This window comes from Crocuta crocuta, unplaced genomic scaffold (genome assembly GCF_008692635.1).
Source record: "Crocuta crocuta isolate KB4526 unplaced genomic scaffold, BGI_CrCroc_1.0 scaffold143, whole genome shotgun sequence".
Classification (NCBI taxonomy): domain Eukaryota; kingdom Metazoa; phylum Chordata; class Mammalia; order Carnivora; family Hyaenidae; genus Crocuta; species Crocuta crocuta.
Genome location: NW_027529175.1, coordinates 6351552 through 6376846, shown reverse-complemented (window position 1 = coordinate 6376846; position 25295 = coordinate 6351552). Strand labels below are relative to the sequence as shown.

At 55.4% G+C, this 25295-nt stretch overlaps 1 protein-coding gene across 1 annotated transcript in view; it reads right to left on the bottom strand.

Moving 5' to 3' along the window:
• Window positions 1-25295, bottom strand: part of TBC1D22A (TBC1 domain family member 22A) — a 213395-nt gene that overhangs the window by 82407 nt on the left and 105693 nt on the right. Inside the window, exon 8 of the mRNA XM_077757903.1 lies at window positions 12617-12731. Coding sequence (XP_077614029.1) covers window positions 12617-12731 — 115 coding nt within the window. The remainder of the gene's footprint in view (window positions 1-12616; window positions 12732-25295) is intronic.

Sequence of the window (25295 nt, the reverse complement as noted above, 5' to 3'; positions counted from 1 at the left end):
GCGGGCCCAGCCCCGGCCCCCCCCCCCCCCAGCCAGCCTCACCCAGGAATGTCACTGCAGAGAAGATGCCCCACCACGGTCCTCACCGGCCCGGCTCCGGCTTCGCTGTGACAGGTAGCAAACCAGCGGAAAGCACAAGCTCAGGGTGGCGGCCCGGTCACAAGGGCACCTGATGGGGGCCTCAGGCAGCCTGCCGGGCTCACAGGGAAGCAGGTAGCAATAAATGCCTGGCACACTGCTGCCTGCCATGGCGAGCTCACTACGGGCGCGCTTACGGCCCTTACTCGAGCCGCGCTCGGGCTGGTGGAGCTCAGGCACCTTCTGTACACTCATGAATGCCCGCACGTTCAAGTCTGAAAAGAAATAATATCAGAATAAGGCATCCTTCACAATTCGTCAACTTGCAAGCACAGATTTTCCCCCCAAGGTGTAGCTTGGAATTGGAAACGCACAGAGAACAACAGGTCACGGAAGGTATCACACGGATCTCGTAACCCACTGCCATCAATTAAAACAAATCCCAATGAAGTTTCTAGGGGGCAAAATAAACAGAACAGAAGACATGGCAACAGCCAGGAACAGGTAAAAGCACCCCTCAAGATGGAGCTCCCCATCACAGTGCTGGCGGCCGCAGCCGCCCACTGTGGACATACCTGCCTGACCAGTCAGAGGCTCTGGCGCACATGGGCTGCCCCACGGAGCCAGGCCTTGCCTACAGATCTTCCCACCACAGAGGCAGACCCCCAGGTCCCTCCTACGGCCAGCCCCTCGGCCGGCACCCTGCAGGGGGCCCCGTCACTGGGGTCCACAGGACAAAGCCCAGCACAGCGGGGACAGCGACTGATGTGTGTCACACAGACCCTACCCTGCGAGTCCCCGGTTCTAACAGCACAACACAAAACGCAAGGACAAGAGCTGTCTGAGAGAAAGGACAAGGTTCTTCGAATGTAAGTGGCAAAGCCTTCAGCGGGTCCACGCCGCCTGGCAAAGCTTCAGTGCGCACAGGGGTTCCCAGCCCAGGCCACAGAGTCTAGGAAACTGCCAAGGGGCAGTGCACAGGGCCAGCTGTCCTCTGAGGGGAGGCCGCCAAGCCGCACCACACCCCCAGCACGGCCAGCGACCCGGCCAGTGACCGGCCAACCCCCAGCGTGCAGCTCAGCCTCCACCCTGGGCTCCTAGGCTGCCTGCAAAGTGGATGAATTCACCCTTACAAGCTGCCAAAGGCCCTGGGCCAGATCACATTACGCAGCCTTACACTACGAGGGCACAAGGTAGGGGACAGCTCTGTTCGTTTGTCTCTTCTTGGCCAGAGCCAGGAGCACTTGGGCCGTGACTGCAATCTAAGACAAAAAATGAAGAAAAACGCATTTTAAAAACATGTGAAAATGTGTTTCAGTGGGAAGGACACAGAACCTGTTCCTTGAAGAGTTTTAAAAGCCTGTACAAAGGCCCCAACTAACAAGGATACAATGCCACCACCTCTGCCTCGAGGGCCACGCCCTGGCGTGAGAAAGGACCCGGCAGGTGTCACTGGGACGGCTGTCAGGCAGGAGGGAACCCTCTGACCCAACAGCTGGCCACACACACAGCACTCACGTGAGCGAACAGCTCCCTGGCCGGCTCCAACCAGACCGGACCGGGCCACCCTACACCTGGGGAGCTGTCCCAGGCCGGGAGCCACCGGCCTGAGCTGCTGAGTGGGGCAGGGCCCCCCACACCTGTCTCTAAACTCAAGGCAGCAGCGCCCACCCTAGAAGACGGTCCTGAGAACTTAAAGGGACACACAGTCAAGTTAATTAAATGTAAATTCAGCCCAAGGGAGCTGGGGGAGGCAGGAGGGCACGGGGGGAGGTGACTCCACGCCATTCAAGCTGCAGTGTCTGTGCTCCCTTAGTTCAACGTAGGAGAAACAAGATGGATTAATTCTCGGTTTGGAGCATCAGAGGCCCCTAGTGCAAGGGACTTAGGGGACCCTGAAGGTAGTGGAGCCTTGAAAACCAGCCCACCACCGCACACCGACAACACGCAGCCCAGAGCCAGGGCTCCATGCCCCCCAGGTGCCACCATCCAGCACACGCGGGGCTGCGCAAGCCGCCCCTGTAGGTGACGGGGGAGGTCTGGTCGGGGACTGGGCAGCAGGGCGAGAACAACGCCAGGAACACGCTGAGGCAAAGCAAGGTCCCAGAAACGGGCCCCAACGCCAAAGAAAGGACCGTTTTTCTTCCAGGGGGACGTAGGCCCATGTGGGATCCGTGTCACCGCCCTGCACACCCTGGTGCCTCTCCCTGCTGCGTGCAAGTAAACCAGAGACCTGGCTGATGCCGACACGGGCTGTGGACACACGGCGTCCCAGCAAAACAGCGCCAGCGGCCTCCTCCACCAGCCAGCCACGCGGCCACACGTGTGCTCGGGGGCCCCGGGAGCCAACCCTCCCACCTGCAGTCACCGGGAAGGGGCTGCTGGTCAAGCTTGTGCTTCTGCAACACCAGCGCATCCAGCGCACAGGGAACGCTGTCACCAGGCGCCCACCCACCCCAACTGCTGCGTTACAGCACACACACACACACACGCACACACGCACACACGCACACACGCACGCCCTGGTCATTCCTGAGTTGCTAATTAGGCCAGCTGAGTATGATTCTTACAGACTGGAACCTCAAATGTCAATACTGGAGAGTGTATTAATTGCTCCCGGCTCTTCAATTAATTCACCAAGTCACTTAACATCTTTGAGCTCTGGCCCATGTCGAACAGGCTCACGTGTAAACACGCAAGTATCCACAGTGAACGCAGTGCAGGTGTAAGCACACAGACACGGGCGCAGTCCCTGTCTCAAGCTGTCACATCAAGGGCCTGTTAGGAATCCATGTTCCGAGCCCCCCAGCGCCAGAGTGAGGGGGGCGTGGGCATTCAAGCAGCTTCGTGGTAAACAGCCCTACACACGTTCTCAAGACTTAGAAATACTCACAACCATAATGCAGAAATGCCAAGAAAATAATCCAAAATGCAATCAAGAATTTATTTACAGGGACGCCTGGGGGGCTCGGGCTGTTAGCATCCGACTCTTGATTTCAGCCCAGGTCGCGATCTCAGGGTTCATGAGTTAGAGCTGAGGGTTCATGCTCTGTGCTGAGCATAGCCTGCTTGGGATTCTCTGTCTGCCCATCTCTCTCTCTCTCTCTCNCTCTCTCTCTCTTTCTCTCTCTCTCTCTCTTCCCTTCTGTCTCAGAAAGAAATAAATGAACATTTACAAATAAATAAATATCTTTCAAAGGAATTTTATTTATAGTTTCGTGTTAGCAATGACAGTGAGAAAGCAGAAAGCACACAGACGCTCATGGACAGAAAACTGCCGACCAGGCTATGCTCTCTCCTCTCATGGGAACAAGGACCCCGCTACGGTCTGAAGGTCTCTGCCCCCCAAAAATCCACACACTGAATCCCGGTCCCGGAGATGAAGGTATTGGGGGCTGACGCCCGTGGGAGGCTTAGGTCACGAGGAAGGGGCCCCCATGAATGGGGTCGGGTCCTATGAGGCCCCACGGACAGGGAGGTCAGGCGAGGAGAGAGGACGGCGGCCGGCCTGCAGGAGAGAAGCCTGCACTGGACCGTGGCCGCGCTGGCTCTGACCGCACATGTCCAGCCTCCACAGCCGGGAGAAACACATTCCTATTGCTAGAAGCCACCGCTGCCGTTCTGTTGCTGTGGCCCAGATGAACGAGACAGGGCCTCTCTGCTCCCTCTTAAAGAGCTTTCTGAGAATCAACTCCCAGACCACACAACACAACCACTTCACGTGGTCTGTAGTCGATTTGCTAAATTGTGCGACGGTCACATCTAACGTTAGAACATTTTCCACCACGTACCCATCAGAAGTCAATCCCCACCCCCGCCATTCTGTCCCCAAGACACAAGCACCCGCTAGTCTACGCTCTGTCTCTATAAATTTGCTACTCCGGACATCTCCCACCATTGGAATCCTGCTGTGTGGACTCGGTCAGGCGGAGCCCACAGAGCGTGCCGTCCTTAGGCTCAGCCTGTTCTCCTGCTCGGTGAAGGCGCCAGCCTGGCGTCTCTCCGTCCCCTGACGTGCTGATCAGCAATCAGCGCTGGGGTCGGTTTTGGTTTCCGTCAGCTGTAACGAACGATGCTCTCAGGAACGCGCAGGTCGGGGCCTGTCACACCGCGACTCCGTGCTTCGCTCCTCGATGAAATGTCACATCGTTTGCCTGAGAGGCGACACCAGTCTCACGCTCCCTCCACAGCACATGAGGCTGCTCATTTCTCCACATCCTCGCCAACATCTGCCACTGTCTCTCTCTGATTCCAGCCGCGCTGGTGGGTGTGAAGCGGCATGTCCCTCACTGGGACTGGTCACTGGCCTGACCTGCAGTCCCTGAAGACGAACAGTGTCAAGCATCTCTCCGTGGGCTTACGGGCCATGTGTACACCTTCTCAGGAGACACGTCTATTCAAATATGTCGCTCACGTTTTAACTGGATTGTCTTCTTATTGAGTTATGAGTTCCTTATTATGTTATCACAGATCTAAGTCTCATATCAAATATGTGATTTGCTAATATTTTCTCCCAGTCTGAAGAGGTCTTTTCACTTTCTTTGAGAGTATTGTTTACAAGCACGAAAGTTTTCATTCTGACGTGGTCCAAATACTGGCACTTGATGGGGCACCTCGGTGGCTCAGTCAGTTGAGTGTTTGGCTTCAGCTCAAGTCATGATCTCATGGTTCGTGGGTTTGAGCCCTGCGTTGGGCTCTGCACTGACAGCTCAGAGCCTGGAGCCTGTTTCAGATTCTGTGTCTCCCTCTCTCTCTGCCCTTCCCCGCTCACGCTGTCTCTCTCTCTCTCAAAAATAAATTTAAAAAAACATTAAAAAAAAATACTGGCGCTTGTCTTCAGTCACTTTGCTTTTGGTGTTGGATCCAAGGAGTCACAGAGACCTCCTCCCACGCTTTCTCATAGCAGTTTTTAACAGTAGCTCTTCCATGTCGGTCTGTGATTCATTTCATTTTGGTACGTGGTGAGGGGCAGGCAGGGAACTTTTGTCGCGATCTGGCTGTCCCGGCACCGTTTGCTGAGAAACACCACCTCCCCCACTAACTGCCTTGGCATTCTTGTCAAAAATCAACGGACTGGGAATATGATGGTTCATCTGGAGACTCTCAATTCTTTTCCATTAATCTCCTTGCCCACCCATATGCCAGGATGACACTTCTGTGATTATGGTAGTTTTGTGGTCAGTTTTGATATCAGTAACTTTGCTTCAATAGGTGTTTTGGCTATTCTGGATCCCTTAAATTCCATGTAAATTTAAAGATAACTTTGTCATTTTATGCTGAAAAGCCACTATGGTGTTGACAGGGGTTGCACTGAATCCTCACATCAGTTTGGGGAGGACAGTCACCTTAACACTGTGACGTGTTCCAACCCAGGAACGTGGGATGTCTGTCCACTTAGCTAAATCTTTAATATCTTACAACCGTGTTTTATGGTTTTCAAAGTACAAATATTGTACCTTCGTTTTTGCTAAGTTAATACCTGTTTTACTCAACTTGATGCTAATGTAAATGAAACTGTTTTCATATTTTCATTTTTAGATACTACATTGCAAGTATGTACACACGTAACGGATTTTTATATTTTGATCTTATATCCTATAACCTTGCTGAACTCACGTGTTAGCTTTCGTGGTGTTTTAGTGGATTTTCCATTTACGAGACCTGTCATCTGGGAAGAAAGGTAGTTACACTTCACGTCCATTCTGGGTGCCTTTCACCTCACTTTCCTGCTGAGCTGCACTGGCCCGACCCAGTACAACGCGGGAGGGGAGTGGAGAGGGCGACCCCTTGGGCTGTCCTGATCCCACTCTTCCCCATTAACTGTGCCGTGAAGTGCAGGGTTTTCACGGCACTCTTTATTAGGAAGTTCTCCTATTCCGAATTTGTTGGGTGTTTCATCTTGAGAGGGTATGAAGTTTGTCAGATGCCTCTCCTTTCTCAACCAAGATGATCACGTGGGTTTTGTCCCTTACTCTGTTAATGCAGTGTGTTACGTGGATTGGTTTTTATGCGGTGGACCAACCCTGCACTCCTAGGATAAAGCCCGTTTGTTGTGATGCACAATCCTTTTACGATGTTGGTACGTTCAGTGCCACTACTTCGTTGAGGACACTTGCATCCATCTTTATAAGGGGTGTTGGCCTGTGGTTTTACTCCCTTGTGATGTCTTTGTCCCATTCTGGTATCAGGATAAAGGAGCCTTGTGGAATGAAGCTCAAAGGGTTCCCTCTCTTCTATTTTTGGAAGAGTTTGTGAAGGGATGGTGTTAATTCTTCCTTAAAGATTTGATAGAGCTCACCATTGAAGTCATGTGGTCCTAGACTTTTCTTTGCAGGTAGTTTTTAAATTAGTAATTCAAGCTCATATACGCTGCTCTTATATACCGATACTAATATTGGTAAACACAGTCACAGTCATAGTCACACACACATACACACACACACACACACACACACACTGAGACAGAAAGACTTATTTTACGGAATACACTCACATAGTTATAGGAACTGGCAAGTCTGAAATTTGCAGGACAGGCCAGTGGACTAGAAACTCTGGCACATTCTGTGTCATGAGGAGAATTTCTTCTTCACCAAATCTCAGTCTTTGTTCTTAGCCCTTCAACTTACTAGGTGAGACCCACCCATATCAAGCAAGATAACTTGCTTTATTTAAAGACTACTAATTTGGGGCACCTGGGTGGCTCAGTCAGTTAAGCGTCTGATTCTTGATTTCAGCTCAGATCATGATCCCAGGGTCATGGGATCAAGCCCTGAGTCAGGCTCCATGCTGAGCATGGAGCCAGCTTAAGATTCTCTCCCTCTCTCTCTCAGCCCCTCTCCCCAATTTGTGTGAGTGTGAGCTCTCTCTCTCTCCATAAGATTTTTAAAAAACTACAAACTTAAATGTTAATCACATCTTAAGTATACCTTCACAGTAGTGCCCACAGTGGTATTTATCCAAACAGGTGGGCACCACAGCTTAGTCAAGTTGATACAAAATTAACCGTCACAGTCAGTTCTGGTAATTTGTGTTTTCCTAGGAATATCTCTGTTACATCTATGTCACCTGCTCGGGGGAGCTGTCCAGAGTATTCCCTCAGTGCCGGTGATTTCTCAAACCACTCATGACTTTAGTGATACGAGTCCTTCCCTTCTTCGGCGTCCCTGAGTCAGTCTTCTAGGTCAGTCTAGCCAACAGTTTGTCCACTTTGTGGGTATTTCTGAAGAACCAACTTTGCTTCTGGGTTGATTTTCTCTACTGTTTTTCTAGTCTCCATTTACTTCTGTTCTAGTCTTTGTTTCCTTCGTTTGTTTCCACTTCGGTTTGCTCTTCTTTTCATGGTTTCTAAAATTAGAGAGTCAAGCTAGTGATCTGAGACATTCTTTCTAATACAGTCACTTACAGCTACCAACTGTCTCGTAGCCCACGGTTGCCGTGTCCCATAAGCCTGGGTGCACCGCGCCTTCGTTTTCATTCATCGCAAACTAACTTCTGATTTTCCTTGTGATTTCTCTCCTGGCACACCGCTTATTCCATGTAATTGTCACTCTCTTGGCGCTGCTGTCCCTGAGGACGGAGTGTGCCCTGGGCAGGACCCCCATCCTCTGGAACACGCCAGGGCTCCCTCTGTGGCCCGGCACGCAGTCCAGCCCCGAGACGGTTCCACGTGCCCCCGAGGAGGGTGTGCGGACTTCAGTTTGTTGGGCGTTTTCCTGGCTGCTTGCTGACCTCCCGTCCAGGTCCCCACCCATTACTGAAAGACGTGTGTCCCACTTGTTAAAAAGACACTTCAAAAACTGTTGAATGACTTTGGAAAATGCTTAGACATTAAGCAAAAAGCAGTATTAAAATGTGCATTGTAACATAATTGCTACCGTGTAAAAAAAGGACACTGACAGAAAGGCCATAAAGAAATCAGCAAATGTCCCAGTGACAGCTTCTGGGACGGGGACCCACATTGTTACTGAGTCTTCTAACTTTTAACAAGAAATCCAGTACCTTGATTACCAACATGTATTAGATAGAAAATATGACCCCATATGCATCCCAGGCTCTGCCAGGACGTGGCACCTGGCCGTCACCGCAGGCGCCGCAGGGCCAGCAGCCGTCTGCCCTCTGGGCCTGGCGGCCTGGCTCCCAGCCCCTCCACCCCCACAGTCCCCCCTGGACCCAGAACCACAGGAGACACCCATCTTCTGACGTTTTCCGAGAACACGTGAGGACACACAGTACCCGAGCCACGACGAACACATACGGGCGCCAGGCAGAGGACACAGCTCACAGGGGCTCCGGTTCACGGAACACGAGAAAAAAACAAACTGCAAAGAGACAAGACNAGGACGTGGCACCTGGCCGTCACCGCAGGCGCCGCAGGGCCAGCAGCCGTCTGCCCTCTGGGCCTGGCGGCCTGGCTCCCGGGCCCTCCACCCCCACAGTCCCCCCTGGACCCAGAACCCCAGGAGACACCCTTCTTCTGACGTTTTCCGAGAACACGTGAGGACACACAGTACCCGAGCCACGACGAACACATACGGGCGCCAGGCAGAGGACACAGCTCACAGGGGCTCCGGTTCACGGAACACGAGAAAAAAACAAACTGCAAAGAGACAAGACTTCAGGGCCAACGGGGAACGTCGGGAGAACAATGTACACTCGGTGAGCCACACCCCACGCTTCCCGGGCCCACAGCCCCACGCACCCCGTCTCCCAGAAGCGTGCGCTGAACGTCTTCTCCGGGCAAACCTAACGGGCGGAAAAATCACCTGTACTTCTGAGATTCTGACTCACGTGCGGGAATATAAACACATGCTCGTAATAATCTTAGGTAAACACACTGCGTACTCCAGTTCCTTTCCACATTTGCTTTCGTTCTTTTAAGAGAAAACGACATACAAGACCAAGCTGACCGAAGCTCACAAGTGCTGACGACAAGACCCAAGTGACAAGCCCGCCTCCCGCCCCACATGCTGCCCGCCCTGTCCCGCGGGGCCCGGCTGCCAGCAAGCAGCCTGAGGTGCCCGGACAGAGCGCCAGGGCAGAGCCGTTTCCAAACTGATAGCACAGATGTTAGCGGGTCATGCTGCTTTGGGTTTTGTTCTGAAAACATTCAAACTAAATGTGCTTAAATGGCGCACTGCAAAGTGAGGGAATGGTTCTTAATTTTACATCAACTTTAACATTTTATGTTAAAAGGAATATGACACTTGCGGTTTGAAATACACAGTCTTTACTTAAAAATTACACCATGCCTGGAGGGAAACAGCCTAAAAACGAAAGAATCCAACAACAGTATAAGGGTCTCATGAACTATGCTGTAGTTTCTCAGTACAATATTACGTGCAGGAGGTGGACATGACTTTACAAAGATTCTTAATAACGTGAGAAAAAGCTTACTGTAAGGTTAAATGGGGAAAAAGCACAAAACGGAATTTTATGCGTAATACACTCTTTTTTTTTTTTTTTTAAATTTCTGAGAGAGAGAGAGACAGTGTGAGCAGGGGAGGGTCAGAGAGAGACACAGAATCAGCAGGCTCCAGGCTCCAAGCTACCGTCAGCACAGAGCCCAATGTGCTGCACAAACTGCAAGATCATGACCTGAGCCAAAGTCGGACACTTAACCGACTGAATCACCCAGGCGCCCCGCGTAATATGCTCGTAAGCAGTTACAACGCACAGCAAACAGGAACGACACCCCAACTGCCGGAACCCGAGAGGGCCGATGCAGGCCGATCCCATCCCCGCCCACCTGCTGGGGACACACGCAGGCTCGGGAACCATGGAAATTAGTAATAAGCCACCCTCGGTGCGAGACACAGGTCGGGAGGAAAAATGCTGCCCAGGTGCCGGGCTGGGCGAGCCCTACTATGCCCACACCCGCACCCCCGCGCAGATCTAGCAGGACCATCACTCCCGGCCCAGTCTGGGCAGGTGATCAAGACGACCCGCACCACCCAGCCCTTCCACCCAGCCCTTCGGTCAGTCCCCCGTCTGCACCTCTGTGGCACCGGAATCCACAGACCACTCCCTCCCTGAAACTGTACCCTCCCTTGATTTGGGGGACACATCACCCCAGGCCTTCCTGACTCTAAAAGCCTTCTCGCCTGATTCCCCCACGGCCCCTGGCCCCCCTGGGTGCGCATCCCCGCCCGGCCCTTGCCGTCCCTGCCCCCCACAAGGATGACGGTAAGTCTTGCTCAGCAGCTCCCCCTGCAGCCTCCCCAAAGCACCTCCCTCCCCGGAGGCCAAAGCAGACGAGGCCAGACAGGCCCTGAGCATGGCGCCCTTCAGCGGCACGCCCCCCGCAGCTCACCCGCGCCCCTGCACACTGGGACTCACCCAGAACTGCCTGTGTCCCCCCGGTGCCCCCGCCTGTCCTCAGTCACCGCCGTCCCCAGAGCACAGCACGTCCCCCCGCCCCTCTGCCACACCCCTGCCACTCTCTCCACAGGGCACCCCTGCCCATCCCACAAGGTGCTGCGGGAATGTAACCGTCCGGGAGGACGCCTCCAACCCATGTGCTGCACCCCACACACCTCGGGACAGCACGAAGGTCTGACTGTTTTCATTCAATGTCTTCATGACTCGTTTAAAACCCATCTTCCTGCAGGAACCGCGAGCTCCAAGGGAGCAGGGGCTGCTCACCCGGCTCGCCCGCGTCTCCGCCACCCTGCAGAGGGCCGGAGGGGCCCGCTTGACAAGGGTGACGTGGACTGACGTGGCTTCCACAGCCCTGTGCTCCGCCCAAGACCAGCGCCGCAGCACGCACTCCAGGAAGGTCGCCAGGAAGGACCGTGCTTCCGCCCCGGGGACCGCTGGGCAGAGCTCCGGGCCTCTCACCGGGACATGAGCCGTGCGCAGTGACGAGACCTGCACGCAGGCCAACACGGTGAGCACTCGCAAGCCCAGGGGGCAAGATCTAAAAGGACGCAAGTCCACCAATTGTATCTGAAAGCCAGGACCGAAACATCGAGTATGTCCACTTAACGACACAGTCAACTGCCAGAAACAGAGGGTGTTTCATACAAGTCTTCCAAAACCACCCAGTCCATCCACTCAGTGCATGTGTATGTATGCGTGTGCGTGTGCATGTGTGTGTGCATGCATGTGCCCACGTGCATATGCTGGGGGCACAGGAGAGCAGACACGCTCTCTCTGAGCTGAACCGAGGACCCAGATTCTATTCCTGCCAGTTTCTCTCTCTTCTAGACAATGACCCTCTGTCCCGTCACCCTGTGTCACTGGGAACTCAGGCAAATGCAAGCAGGATCACCCGGGTCTTACAACACAAGTTGGTGGTAAGGTAGTTAAGACAAACTTACTTACCACGTTAATTAAACGGTCTATTTAACATGGACTATCAATTCTCTAATCACATCTTGGCCGAACTTCTTTCAATTACCAACTCGGCTGTCTACAGACAGGTCCTCCCGCTCCAGGATCATTAGGAGCATTTTCATTATCTGTCAAACGAGGGAGTAAGGAGCAGGAAGGCAGCGCTCCGCCGGCCTCCCCCCTACTTAAGAGACGATCAGGGAGAGAGCAGAGGCTGTTCTCATTAGTCACTTAGCAGTGGAAAGTCCTATGCAATCAGCAGTGCAAACAAAGTGTGAGAGGTTGCAGTAAAATGCTGGACGGGCACATTCTCATCCTCAGAGAATAATCCATCCCGGCCAGACCTCATCTCTCAGATCATGGCAACGATGAGAATCTGAAGTACCCTGGAAACCGAAATAGCTAAAAACAATCTCATAAAAACAAACACCGAGTCACGAGGGTTCATGGGAAGACAAATTAAAATTGGCTTTAAGTAAAAATGCTACAACCAAACGGTAAATCCCATCTTTGGTGTGTGCTTATTTCTTACCCACAGATAAGTTAAAAAGTGGATCCCACATGGAGGTTATCACAAGGTCTTTAAAATGTAACATATGTTGAAAATAGGTTACATTACAGTTGGCCGCTGTAACATAAATGGGAGAAAAATACAGACCTCAAAGAGAAAACCCATAACCCAACCTAAGTCTCCGTTAAACCCGTTATTTTGTATGTCGTTAATGTTTCCACAAAATGAGCCACTACTAGTAGATCAAAGGTATTTCTGGAGACAGTGCGCCGCAGAATGTGATGAACGAGGGTCTGGGGTTAGGCCGTAAGCAGGACCTTCAACTGCCATCCCATCCCCTTGACCTAATCCACTCAAATCCACACCCTGAAAGCCGGTGCTCTGGCCATCAGAACAAACCCACCTGCTCGAAGTTCACACTTCTCCTCGTGAATCATTAAAAAGATTATGGCAATACTGAAAACTGCATCTTAACTTCTCTGGTAGTTAAGCACATGGATTTAGAGACATTTTTTAAAGCTGGCATCAGCAAGAAAACTATTACTCTCTACTATGAGTTGTCATCACAACATTAATGGCAATTCTCAACACGGGCATAACTATGCACAGTAGCATGGTAAGGCCACCAAAGTTCATGGCGACGCCCGTGAGGTCATGCCGACGCCCGTGAGAGGAAGCATCAGGATGCGGTCTTACCTATGTGTTCGCACATGAAGACGACAAAGAAAGGGGTGACGAGGTCATTGATCCCCTGAACATATCCACTGGCAGGGTGACGGATCGCCCAGATGAACAATATCCTTTCAAAAATCTGCAAGAAAAATGAACAGGTGGTGAAGCCAACAGTAAATGCGTCAGAAACTTTAAAACATACGCGCATTTAACTTTAAAACTTTAAAACACATGGTCGATATTTCTGTCTTAATATTAAAAATAAAAATGTAAACAAGCATTAATTCCTACCTGACTTTTTCATAAAATTCCAGTTTATCTGAATTTCTTACTGACACACAAGCACCTGCCGTCTGTCGGTGACCCCGGGCGCTGCCCTAGACGGCTGCTCCTCCCCGGCCCGTGGGCAGAGCGCACGAGGCTGCCTGGGGATGTCTCAGGGAGCAGGGCGGGACAGGAGGCCGAGAGGCAGGTGCACCTGTGGATGGATGAGTGCTGGGGAGAAGGGAGTGTAGCAGGGGGGAGGGGGCAGGAGCTACGTGGAAGGGTGCTCTGAATTTCCCTCATAAGGAGAACACGTTGTTTTAAATCAGGTACAGATGACATATAACATCACCCCAGTTCCAGTCTGTAACATTTGAGGAGTGACCCAATATTTGTATATATTACAGAACACTCACCACTTTAAGTCTGGGTAAGCCCTGTCACCGTACATAGTTACAATTATTTTTCTCCGAATGAAGACTCCTAAGATCTCTCTGCGACTCTGACGTACGCAGTGCAGTGCTAACTGCATCCACCGCGCTGCTCACCACGTCCTGGGACTTCTTTTACTCCAACCCCCTTCACCCACCCCTGCCCCTGACAACTGCCAATCTGTTCTCCGTATCCATGCACTTGGTTTCAGGGTTTTCTGTTTTAATAGATGTTTTTTTAATCCCTGGAAAGCGATCACCATCCGAGAGTCCCTACTCCAGTGTGTCCCCATCACACACTCCCACAAGCCCTTCGAGGACCCAGGCCGAGGACGCAGGAGGGGCTCGGCCTCCTCTCTCTCCTCACCAGATGCTCGCTGCTGCCCGGGCCTCGAGCTAAGAAGGCCCGGGGTGCAGGCGCAACAGGCAAACGCCCAAACAGAGCATGAGTTGCATCATTTCCAAACAAGTCAGGCCTGCGGAACGACCCTTGTCCCCCAGGAGGTCGACCCTCCCTGCACGGCCTGCAGCCCGAGCATCACTGAGCTGTGGTCTACATCCCCGATGGGTACCGAGCCAGCTGTACAGCGGGGACCCTGGGCCAGGGCGGGGAAGTCTCCTCACACAAGACCCGCGGTCAGCGGCTCCGGAATCCTGGCCCCTGCCTGGGGCCCACCCTGGGACGCCCCCCACGGTGTCTGCTCCAAACAGGGACCATCCCACTGGGCAGCAGAGAAATGTCTGCCGAACGAATAACACCATCACGCACACACATTCACACACGGTTTTCATCTTACACCAACAGCCTTCCAGGGAGACCTAGAAAGAATATTCAAAGAGCAAAAAGACAAAAACCACTCAGCATGCAGCCCCATCTGACGTTTCTTGTGCGTAAACACCAGGGGGCTAACTCGTGCTCCCACGATGGCACGCCAGCCGGGGGAGCTGGAGGTGCTCCAGACACAGGACGGACACAGAAACAGGCTCCACGCAGGACAGGACCCCCCTCGCACACTCTAGCACCTCTCAACCACTGGCCAGCCGCATGGCAGTCACAGCCCCCAGGAGCCAGGGAGGCCTGAGACAGCGTCACAGCTGTGACGGCTGGGGATAGGCTACAGAAGCCAAGGCGCGCTCGGCACAGAGGCCGCACCGGCGTGAGGAGACGGCCGCCCCAGGACCACTGGGCGGGAAGCCTCCTTCGGGGCCCGGAGCACGCAGCTCAGGCGGCACAGGGACGGGGAGGCGCAGCCGAGGAGGACACACTGTGACAGTTCACACACACAGAGCGTGCAGAGCCGTGAAGCCCGGTTACGGCTCTCCTCGCTAACAGGGCCCAGAAGTTCACCTACAGCTCACTGGTAGATTTCTGTCCTGCACTAGAAAGTTCTAGCAAACATGACCGGCAAGGGGGGAAACTCGCCTGCATGCGTGCTCAGTCACAACACAGTCAGAATCGCGGAGCCTGGCGGAGAAGGTGCGTCCCCAACACCAGCTCCCTGGTCAGCCTCAACCTGAGAGCGGGGTAAGGCAAGGGGCCAGGAGAGGTGAATGCACTTGCTCTGGCCCACACCTCGCTGGTGGAGTTTGGCCCTCACCCCTGCAGAGGGCGGTGCTCGAACAGCCCCAAGGGCAAAAATGGGGCTCAGGAGACCTTTCAGTCACTGTCGGCATGGCCCTTGTCCCCTACACAGAACACCCAGATCCAGGGTCAGCCTGCCCTAGAAGAAGCTTCCAGGCTGGCAGGGGGCCAGGCACCCACAATGGACACCCACACCGCACAAGGGGCCACGTCCACAGTGGCTGCCCGGCCAGAGGCCTCTGCAGCTATCACAAGACAGCCGGGCCCAAGGAGGGCTGGGGACGAAGAAGATGTGTCAGCCCCATGGACACGTGCAGGGAGGAGCTCCACGGGGTACGGTCTGTGCAGACGGACAGAGCAGAAACACACCAGTGCCGTCTGGGGGCCACTGAGGGTGAGGCAGAACAGGAAGGAGGCACTGGGCACGCCCCAAATACCATGGTGCATATGTGGGCTTCAGGAGGCAACCTCACAGAGATAGTAGCTAAGATTTATTAAACACTCACCGTCCTAACCACCTTCAATTAGCTCATCTAATCCCCTGCTAATCTTTAAGTTTTTTTATTATTTTTTTTTTTTTAACTTTTGAGAAATAGAGTGTAAGCAGGGGAGGGGCAGAGAGAGAGGGAGANTCTGGGGGCCACTGAGGGTGAGGCAGAACAGGAAGGAGGCACTGGGCACGCCCCAAATACCATGGTGCATATGTGGGCTTCAGGAGGCAACCTCACAGAGATAGTAGCTAAGATTTATTAAACACTCACCGTCCTAACCACCTTCAATTAGCTCATCTAATCCCCTGCTAATCTTTCTTTTAAGTTTTTTTTATTATTTTTTTTTTTAACTTTTGAGAAATAGAGTGTAAGCAGGGGAGGGGCAGAGAGAGAGGGAGACACAGAATATGAAGCTGCTCCAGGCTCTGAGCTGTCAGCACAGAGCCAGACGCAGGGCATGAACTCACAAGCTGTGAGATCATGACCTGAGCCAAAGTCAGCTGCCCAACTGACTGAGCCCCCCAGGTGCCCCACATCCCCTTCTAATCTTTGAGGCAGGCATGCTTACTCCCCCACTTTCTGATGATGCAGCTGACAGACCCAGGACAGCCCTGTGTCCCCCTGTCTGGTGTACACACCCTCATGTGACCCTGGGTCCCACAATGTGTGACCTGGTCGCACAGGTGTGTATGCACAGATATGGGGTGCATACCCATGCGTGTGAGCACAGGTGTGTGGTACATGCACATGCAGGCGCTCGTGTGAGGTGTGTGCACACAGATGTGTGGTACGTGGGTGCATTTGCATAGGTTTGTGGTGCATGTGTGTGCACATGTACACGTGTGCACAGGTGTGTGGTACGTGTGTGCATGCAGGCGTGTGGTGTACGTGCACAGTGTGTGGGGGCGGAAGGGGGGCTGGAGGAGAAGCCAGAGCCCAGCACACAGGAATCCCCTTTCGGGCTCTGCAGACTCATTGGGGAAGTGGTGATGTCAGCCGTGGAGCCCTCCCGCCCTTCAAGGCCGCCCCACACCTTGAGAGCTTCTCCCTCTCTCTCTCACATGCACACACGCACACACATGCACACACTACACCTGCTCACGAGCACGTGCACAGACCCCCCCCAGTCACCCAGGCCCCGGAGACAAGTTGGCACCAGCGGGGAGCACGTGGGGCCCGAGGCTTCCGAGTGCACCTGGCACCGCGCGGGCAGCGGCCGTGGCCTCCTCGGGACTCCAGGCCCGGCGGCCACAGGAGGGCTGAGAGTCGCGGGCCCGGCTCCTGACTCAACCCCAGAGCTGAGATGGACTGGGCCCCACGGGACCCGGATGGGGAGACTGAGGAAAGCACCGGGGGACAAACGCGTCTGCAGAACCAGGCGGAATGAGGCAGCAGCAGGAGCGAGCAGCGCGGCTTCTCAGTCACAGACGCAGCTCGAGCGCTTCCAAAGCACCGTCGGTGGAGGAGCCGAGCGCCTAGCCTCCCGCCCCCACCTGGGCCGCCTGTGGGCTCCGGGGGCGCCGGCCCACGCACGCGCACGCTTGAGAACAGTGCTCAGGGTTCATATTACTGTGGAGGAAATTTTAGGAATTCAGATCTCCCATTGAGGAAAGCGATCACTTAGCTCAAATTATTTAGATTGAACTCCACTTGATCCCTCTTGATAAACTGAAAATTATACTTTTAAGGCTTTAATCCCAGTAACAGGTAAATAAAGGGACAAGAGGCTCAATCATGAACAAAAATGGCTTTTACCATGTCAGGCAGGCTAACATCCGGAAAGAGCATAGCCCAGAGAGGTTTGGGACACAAAACTGGCTCTGCCACCAAGGAGACGCAAGCCCACAGGTCACCGCCTCGGAGGTCCGGCCCAGAGGCCGTGGGCAGCGGGGGCCCCCAGTGCCTTCGCCACCAGAGCAGCGTCCGAAGAGTCAGCTCCAGCCCTTCTCTGGTCTCCAAAGCCCCAGCTTACTGGCCGTCATCTCAGGTCGGGTCCCCCGCGACACTCTCCCTGCTGACACCCAGCACTCGACACCCCCCAGGGCAGCAGAGGGAGCTGCTGGCACATCAGGTCACACCGTCCATGACGGGCGACTGCCCAGGACACAGACGGTGACTGCAAACTCGCGACCATGACCCCAAGGTGCCTGACCTGCCCCTCCCCACCTCCTCACCTCCACTGCATCCTCTCCCACCAAACCCGCCACCCCCCGGCCCCCTCGTGGCCTCTGCACCTGTCCATTCCATGACGCCCCACCCCCAGCCTTCCCTGGACGTCCTTGATCTCCAGCGTTAGGTCTGAGTCCAAACACCACCTCCTGAGCAAAAGCTGCCTTTACCAGCCCAGCCAGAATGGCACCCCACTTCCAAGCCTGCAGCCCCAACACGCTTGCGCGTGAGCCCCCTGAGGAAAGTCGCCCCACATCCCCTTCACGGCTGTGCCCTCAGTGCTGCCACAGGACAGGTGCAGAGGAAAACCCCAGCACCTGCTCTGGCCTCACAGACGCATGATGGATCCGGGCCCCCACCCTTCATTTTGACCCCCACGCATCTCTGCTCTCCACGGCCTGCGCCACTGTTGAGCGCCTGACCTTCCGGTGCCGGGGACACAGCTCCAAGCACCCCGGGACCTCGGCCAGCTCCTTCCACTCTGTTTCTGCATCACGCGGTGCCCCAGACCCAGCTCCCTGGAGGCCAGGCAGTCGGGACCCTGGGGGCCCCACTGGCCAGAGGGGAAACTGACTCGGGCCGTGGAGCAGCAGCCGCACTGAGGGGAAGGGGTGCAGGGAGCACATGGCGGGGAGGACCCTGAAGAAGAGGCAACAGGCACACAGGGCTGCGAAGGCTGATGAGGAGTTCCTCAGGAGGGAGGGGGGCGGAGCGCCGAGCTGGGAGCGCCCAGAGGCAGGGGACAACGCGGAGCTCCAGAAGCCAGCGTGCCGGGTCACAGCAACCACTCTCTGCACGATGACCTGGTCCCACGCGCCGAGTCCGTGCTCCTCTGGGAAGACTGTCCCATCCACGAGCCACGAGTCAAGGTCTGGGCACGTGGAGACCATGCCAGGTGAGGGTGAGTCAAAGCACTCACCCCAGCCCCATCGGCACCCAGGCTGCCTTCTGGAAGCTTCTGAGCACTCTCCTTGGGGAATGGTCCCACCTGGCCCAACTACAGACAGCACCACCCAGCGGCTACCGCGGTTCTGGGCACACACCAATGTCCACACCAACGGAATCACTTCCCCTGGTCCCGCAGGGGCTCACATGACCCTCACCCCTGCGCCCACTCTGGCTGAGCATGCCCAGTGCTTGCTATCTACAGAGCTGCTCCCAGAGCCACCTCCCTGCAACAGCCGTTAATTCATAAAATAAGAAAAACTCCCAGGATTCATGTTTCTTCAGCAGGAAAGGGGGAAGAGAAGGTAAAGAGCTGGCCTAAAGGTCCCTCAGTGTCCGTTCCTGTGTCAGACCGTCCTGCCACGCCGGGGACACAGCAGGAAGCCATGCAGGCCCCAGGCCCCACGCCGGCCCCACGGGCAGCCCCTGTGCCACGTGCCCTACTCCGCCGGCAGCGGAGTCAGAACAGGCAGCAGCAGCCATCTACCTACAGTGGCAGGCAGGAGCCTCTCTCTCACAAGGTGACAGACAGATCAGCCTCGTCTGGACTCCCTCGAGAAAACTTTCCATTAATTGAGAAAACCTAGAAAAGATTTCCACGTAGGGGGAACGCCTGGTGACACCAGGAGCTCACAAATCCAGGGCAGAGCGGAACGTCAGGTCCCGCACTGCCTGCAAGCCGACGAGGGCATCATGTGGAGGGGCGCCGGGCAGCAGCGCAGGGGCGAGGGGCCCTGCAGGAGGCGCAGGGCAGCAAGAATCCCAGCACCCCCACCCCGGGGTCCCCAGGTTCACCAGTGACCCCGGCCGCACCGCAGCAGGCCCCCCTCCAGCTCCCGTCCCCGCTCCCTTCTGGGGAGGGGAGGGGCCGGCTGCAGGGGTCAGGACGGGCCGGGCCCCATGGCCCCGGGAGACAGGGCTGCTGCAGGACCCCAGGGACAGAGCTAAATGTCCTGGCAGCAAAACTAACTCACCCGCCCGCCAGAGGCCGCACAGGTGGGAGGGCCGTGGCCAGGCCTCCTGGGACACGGCACAGGCGGCTACCCGGCTGAGGGCTGCTTTCTCTCCTTTCTTGCTATGATTTATCCTGCGTTTTTTGCTTTAAATCACTTCATGAGTTTGCTTTGTTTTTTTTTAAGTTTATTTATTTATTTTGAGAGAAAAAGAGAGAGAGGGAGTGAGCATGCAGGCATCCACGAGCAAGGAAGGGGCAGAGAGAGAGGAGAGAAAGAGAGAATCCCAAGCAGATTCCATCCTGCTTGGGATTCCATCAGCACAGAGCCCAACATGGGGCTGGAACCCACAAACCATGTGATCAGGACCTGAGCCGAAACCAAGAGTCAGACCCTTAACCGACTGAGCCGCCCAGGCGCCTCTGTTTTGCTTTCGTTTGAAATCACAAAAACTAGTGAAGGTTTGAGTCCAAGTCACTCGACACCATTCAGAACTCCATCCCCAAATCACCCGAGATGGTCCCGTGGGGCCCCAGCGTCCCCAGTGCCCCCCTTCAGCATCCCCAGTGCCTCCCCTGCCCCCAACAGCTCATCTCAAGGACCACAGCCGCGCTCATAACAAGATCCGGAAGACTCGAGGCACAGTGCTCCCCACCTGAGCGGCCCAGCACCACCACAGAGGCCAGGAAAGTGCGTGTGACCATCAGCACATCGGGACAGGACCTCTGAGGGTCACCCTGAAACTATTTTGCCATTTGGTCACCATCATAACAAGCTGAGCGCAGATCAGATGTCGCTGAGAACGAGTCACAAGGAAAAGGGAGCCCACTCCCCAGGCCGCGGGCCGCAGGGCCCCTACCCCACGTCAGACACCTGCGGCTCCCATCCAAAGCCCGCGTGGAGCCCTGCGGAGCTGTGGCTCTCGGGCTGGTAAAGGTATCACAAGTAACCGCTTTCCTCTCACCTTTCCCAAGCAGGTGCTTTCAAAGTTCATAACCTGACCCTTCGAGGGCATACGGATTAAACACCGGTTCCCTTGAATTTGCAGCCCCGATGGGCCTGGAGACCAGCTGGAAGGAGGCGCTTGCCCATGCCGGCTCCTGAGGCCCCAGTGCCCCATGGCTCACACAGTCTCAGCTTCGAGCAGAATCCGAGAGGAGTCTTCACCACCCACTACCGAGACACCCCCACAGGGAAAGTGGCTCCTGCGTGTCCNCCCCACCAAGGAAAGTGCTAGGAGAAGAGGTCGGTCCGGGCCACCACCAGACCTCTCAGTGCCCAGGCCCTCACAACACATCCCGATTCCCCGGAGCTCCCCCGGCCCAGGCTGAGAGGAGGCCCCAGAGGCCAGAGCTGGTGTGAAGCACCACAAGGAAACCAAGAAGAATGGGGGGGGGGGACCAAAATCAAGGATCAGAAGCCAGAGGAGCCAAGCCAGGAATCAGAGACCCAGCCAGCTGGCCAGCAGCCTAAGCGGACGTAGGGCCCTGGTGCTAGTGACCGGGCAGCCCAGCCCCCGGGGCCAGCACAGGGAGGCTGCAGGGCACTGCCTCCGTGCTTTCCGCCACGTGCCAGGGCAGCTGGGCTTGGGGCTGGAACTCACCCTCCAGCAGAGCCCCGTCTATACCACTGGACCGCAGGCACCCCAGCCTCGGCCCCACCTGCCTGCCTGGGGGCACAAGGTGGGAGCACCAGAGAGACTGGGCGGCCCAGGCTGGGGTTCAGGACATTCTTCCCTCAAGGTTTCTGAGGGGCCAGGTGACGAAACGGACCCTCCCCAGAACTCTGAAATGGGGAACGCCAGCAATTCGGGACTAGTCTCCAAATTCAAGGGTCCCAAAAAGCACCCTGCCTGAGCTGCCTCCCCGGAGTCTGTGCACGGCCAGAACAGAGGCGGCACCACACGCACCCATTTTCTCCGCGACTTCATGGTGTCGCTACTGTTTCAGGCACCCCGCCCCTCGACAGCACAGTGCTGAGGACACAGCCCACCCACCCCCTGGCACTTCTTCAGGGGTCCCAGCCCCCACAGCGTGGTCCAACAGAGAGCCAGGCGATCTGCCAGCCGCTGGGGCACGAAACGTGGAGACGAGGTGCTGGCTNTCAGTAAGTAGCGCGCCGCCAGCTTCCGCAGCGGATCACCTGCCAAGGGACAATAAAGCAGGAGAGCCCCGTGTACGGAGATGCTGAATGAAGACAGAACGAGCTGCAGCGGCTCTAACGATGATCGCGCACGGGGTCTTCCAGGCAATTCAAGTTCTGCCGATGTTCCTGACATTCTTGTCTTTGTCAGAGAGCAGGAATCTGTTAAAAGTAGTTCCGATTTCAAACTCTTCTGGAAATATCTTTTCTATGGATCAATTTATGCTGAACGACAGTAGGAAAAGCAGTTGCCATTCCTTGTTACCATGCAGGCTGAAAAAAATGAAAATGTGACCAGCACGCCCGGTCCGCTGACCGAACTCCAGACACCTGAGCAACCAAGAAAGATTTCTTTCCTAAAAGACTGAAAGACATTCTGGCACAGAAGGTTCCTGGGAGGGTAGCGCTGCCCAGCTTCACTCTGTAAACCTGCCGAGCCCTCCATGGGCCCCCCAGGCAGGACCAGGGCGGCCGCTTGGGGTGCTCAGGGAGCCGGGCCACTCTGCCTTCTACCAAACAAAATCCACAGACAATGTCGCTGTGCTCACGAGGACTTACGCAGCTCTGATCTCAGAAGCCTGAAAACAAGGCGCTGTAGGCGTGAGCCACAGGCTTCACAGCACTGCACGCACCATGGGNGCGTCCACAGTTCCACTGGGACAGCCGTCAGTCCACGTCCCCAGAAACCCCAGAGCAACTATTACAACCCAAATGTTTGTAACACAATACGACGAACACCACCCCGTGTGGATTCTAACACCTGATGAATGGCACCAAGTAAGAGCCTGTGACAAATCTGAAATGTGCGTTAAAAGGCAACCACCGGGGGCACCTGGGGGCTCAGTCGGTTGAGCGTCCGACTTCGGCTCAGGTCATGGTCTCACAGTTCGTGGGCTCAAGCCCTGCATCAGGCTCTGTGCTGACAGCTCAGCGCCTGGAGCCTGCTTTGGATTCTGTGTCTCCCTCTCTCTCTGCCTCTGCCTCTCTTTCTCTCTCTCTCTCTCTAATAAAAAATGTCACATAAAGGACAACCACACAGGGCGCCTGGGTGGCTTAGTCGGTTAAGTGTCCAACTTCGGCTCAGGTCATGGTCTCACAGTTCGTGGGTTCAAGCCCTGCATCAGGCTCTGTGCTGACAGCTCAGAGCCTGGAGCCTGTTTCAGATTCTGTATCTCCCTCTCTCTCTGACCCTCCCCTGCTCATGCTGTCCTTCTCTCTCAGAAATAAATTAAAAAAAAAAAAAATTTTAAAAAGGCAAGCAAACATATATTTAGAATAATCCCATTAAAAAATAAAAACTAAAAAGGACAAAAACATGCATTCGCATATAAACACATGATAAAACCACACAGAAAAGCAAGAGAACAGTCACAAAATACCAAGAACGGTCACTTGCTGGGAGACAGGAGACACGTGGGGAAGGACACCGAGGGGGCTTCACAGACACTAGTTCTTGCTCTTTCTTCATCTGACAGTGACCATCTGTGCATTAATTTTTCATGATTTCCTTAAATGTGAACAGAAATGTTACAGAAATCCCTCTGCTCTGATAGATTTTACCGGAATATCAGAGAGACAGGAGAGGGAAGATCTATGGACCCGATTCCCAAAACACACACCAGAGGAGTTCGGTGAACTGACCACCAAACAACCGAGTACGTCCTGGGCTCTCGCAACCACAGCGCCGCCACGGTGGGGCAGAGGCCCAGGGAGGAGCCCAAACGAAGAGACGAGGGGTGAGAGGCTGCGCGCAGGTGGGACAGTGGCCACCACCACGCGCCCGGGCTCTGAGGGCCCTCAGGTGCCCCTTGGCACGAGGAAGGCCCCACCAACGCCCGCACGTGACGACTGTGTGCTTTACTCTGCCACTCATTCCCTCACCGCGCCAGGCGCCACGTCCCGCTGCGGACACCAGGGGACGTAGGGCCCCGCGTCCTGCCCTCACAGCCCGCGCGGTCCGAGCAGACAGAGCGGGGCCTCAGCCACGGCCACAATCCCGGCAGACAGTCCACGGATGCGCTGATTCACCCGACGGTGCCCGTCGGGCAGCAGGGAGGCCGCGGGCGTGAAGGCTGCCCCTCGGGGGGAGGGGGTAACGGGACAGGGACTCTGAAAGGGCGCGTCCCACAGCCCTGCGCAGGGGCTGGAAGGGGGACACAGGGCGCTGCGGGGCCGGCCGGGGTGCTCGGGCGCGGGCCCAGTGGGGCGGCCGAGCAGAGCGGGCTGCTGAGGGGCCTTCCTGTGCAAGTGCCAGAAACCCCCTTCGAGTGGCCCCAGATCCTGCGGCCAGAGCCACCCCAGGGCCTGCAGAAGCGCTCACCCTCCCGGCCAGCGCCGGCTCTGCTGTGGGCGGGTCCACGCCACTCGGGACACAGTCAGTCTACGGCGAGTGCAGGGTGCTCTGAACGACCCTTGCCGTCTGCCTCCTGGAAAACGCCCGTCCTTCGGGGCCATGGAAAACGCGGCACACTAATTCTAAGAACTGCACGTAAATAATGTGGTTTTAAAAGCCTGCATGTTTCATTATCCTCCGCATCTGTTTAAATGTAATGAGACATCACTTCTCCATGGCCAACTGGAAAAAGCATCTTATTTCCCTAATTTGTGAAACTGCTCTAAGAAGCAGATAACCAGCGGGCAGATAATATAATAACCAGGAAGGAAAAGTCACTTGGTAGATGACAGAGCAGTAGAAAAGGCCCCGCAGAGATATCTGAACACCATTCCCCTAATAAACTCACGGCACCCACCGGACTAGCCGTGGGGCCACGGGTCAGAATCTGGGTTTTTTTAATGTAATAGACTGAGCGAACTCAACACTGCACGAAAGACTAAAAAAACGAGAAGCGAAAAATTCATGAATTTTACTTTCAAACAACAATAGCGGATAAAAACATTAATTACCAATTTCAACAAAATCTCCTAAGTTGCATGAGGTCGCAGGAGGTGTCCTGGGTGCCCAGGACGCGGCGGACGGGGCCTTGCCCACGGGAGCGACAGACACGCAGAGTGAGTGGCGGCGTGACGGGCAGTCACACCACACGAACCCGGCGGGAATGGGGCAGCAGGGCCTCGCAGGGCTGGCGCGTCTGGCGAGGTAACCTCCCAGGTATGGTCTCAAGGCCCAGAGGGACCCAGACACTCAGGGGTCAAGGGTGGGTGGGCGAGGGGGGTCCGGTCAGCTGTTCTGAGTGCGGCTCTGTGGCGCACGCAGCTCAGGCCCTGGAGGGAGCTCGGCCGAAACAAAACCCCCGCGGAGGCGGCTGTGCCCCAGGGAGCTGCTCCACCTGCGGGGGGCGGGGCGGTGACCCCTGACCAAGGCCCCTGCCTCCAGCTGCACCTCTGCTCTCTGGCTGCAAACCGCGGGGTGACGGCTATCCAGCCCGACTCCACGCACCCTGCTCACTTCAAGACCTCCCTGTCAGCAGGGCAGCAAGTCCTGAGGCCCCTAAATGGAGCTGAGCCCCCACAAAGTAGGGATTTCCAGGTGGAGCCAGCCCGGGAAACAGGCAAGCTCAAGGTTCTGAACGCAACTGAACAGTGAGCACAAATGGAGCAGACACTTCATCAAAGACCTACTCCTGACAAATCAGCATATGCAAAGGTGCGCAACAGCCTCAGTCCCCAGGGAAGGGCAAGTTGTAACCCTGCGGAGGCCGTTACACACCCACTACAACTGCCGGCCAGCACCAGGTACCGCTAAGGACTCCGCACAAGAGCTCTCAC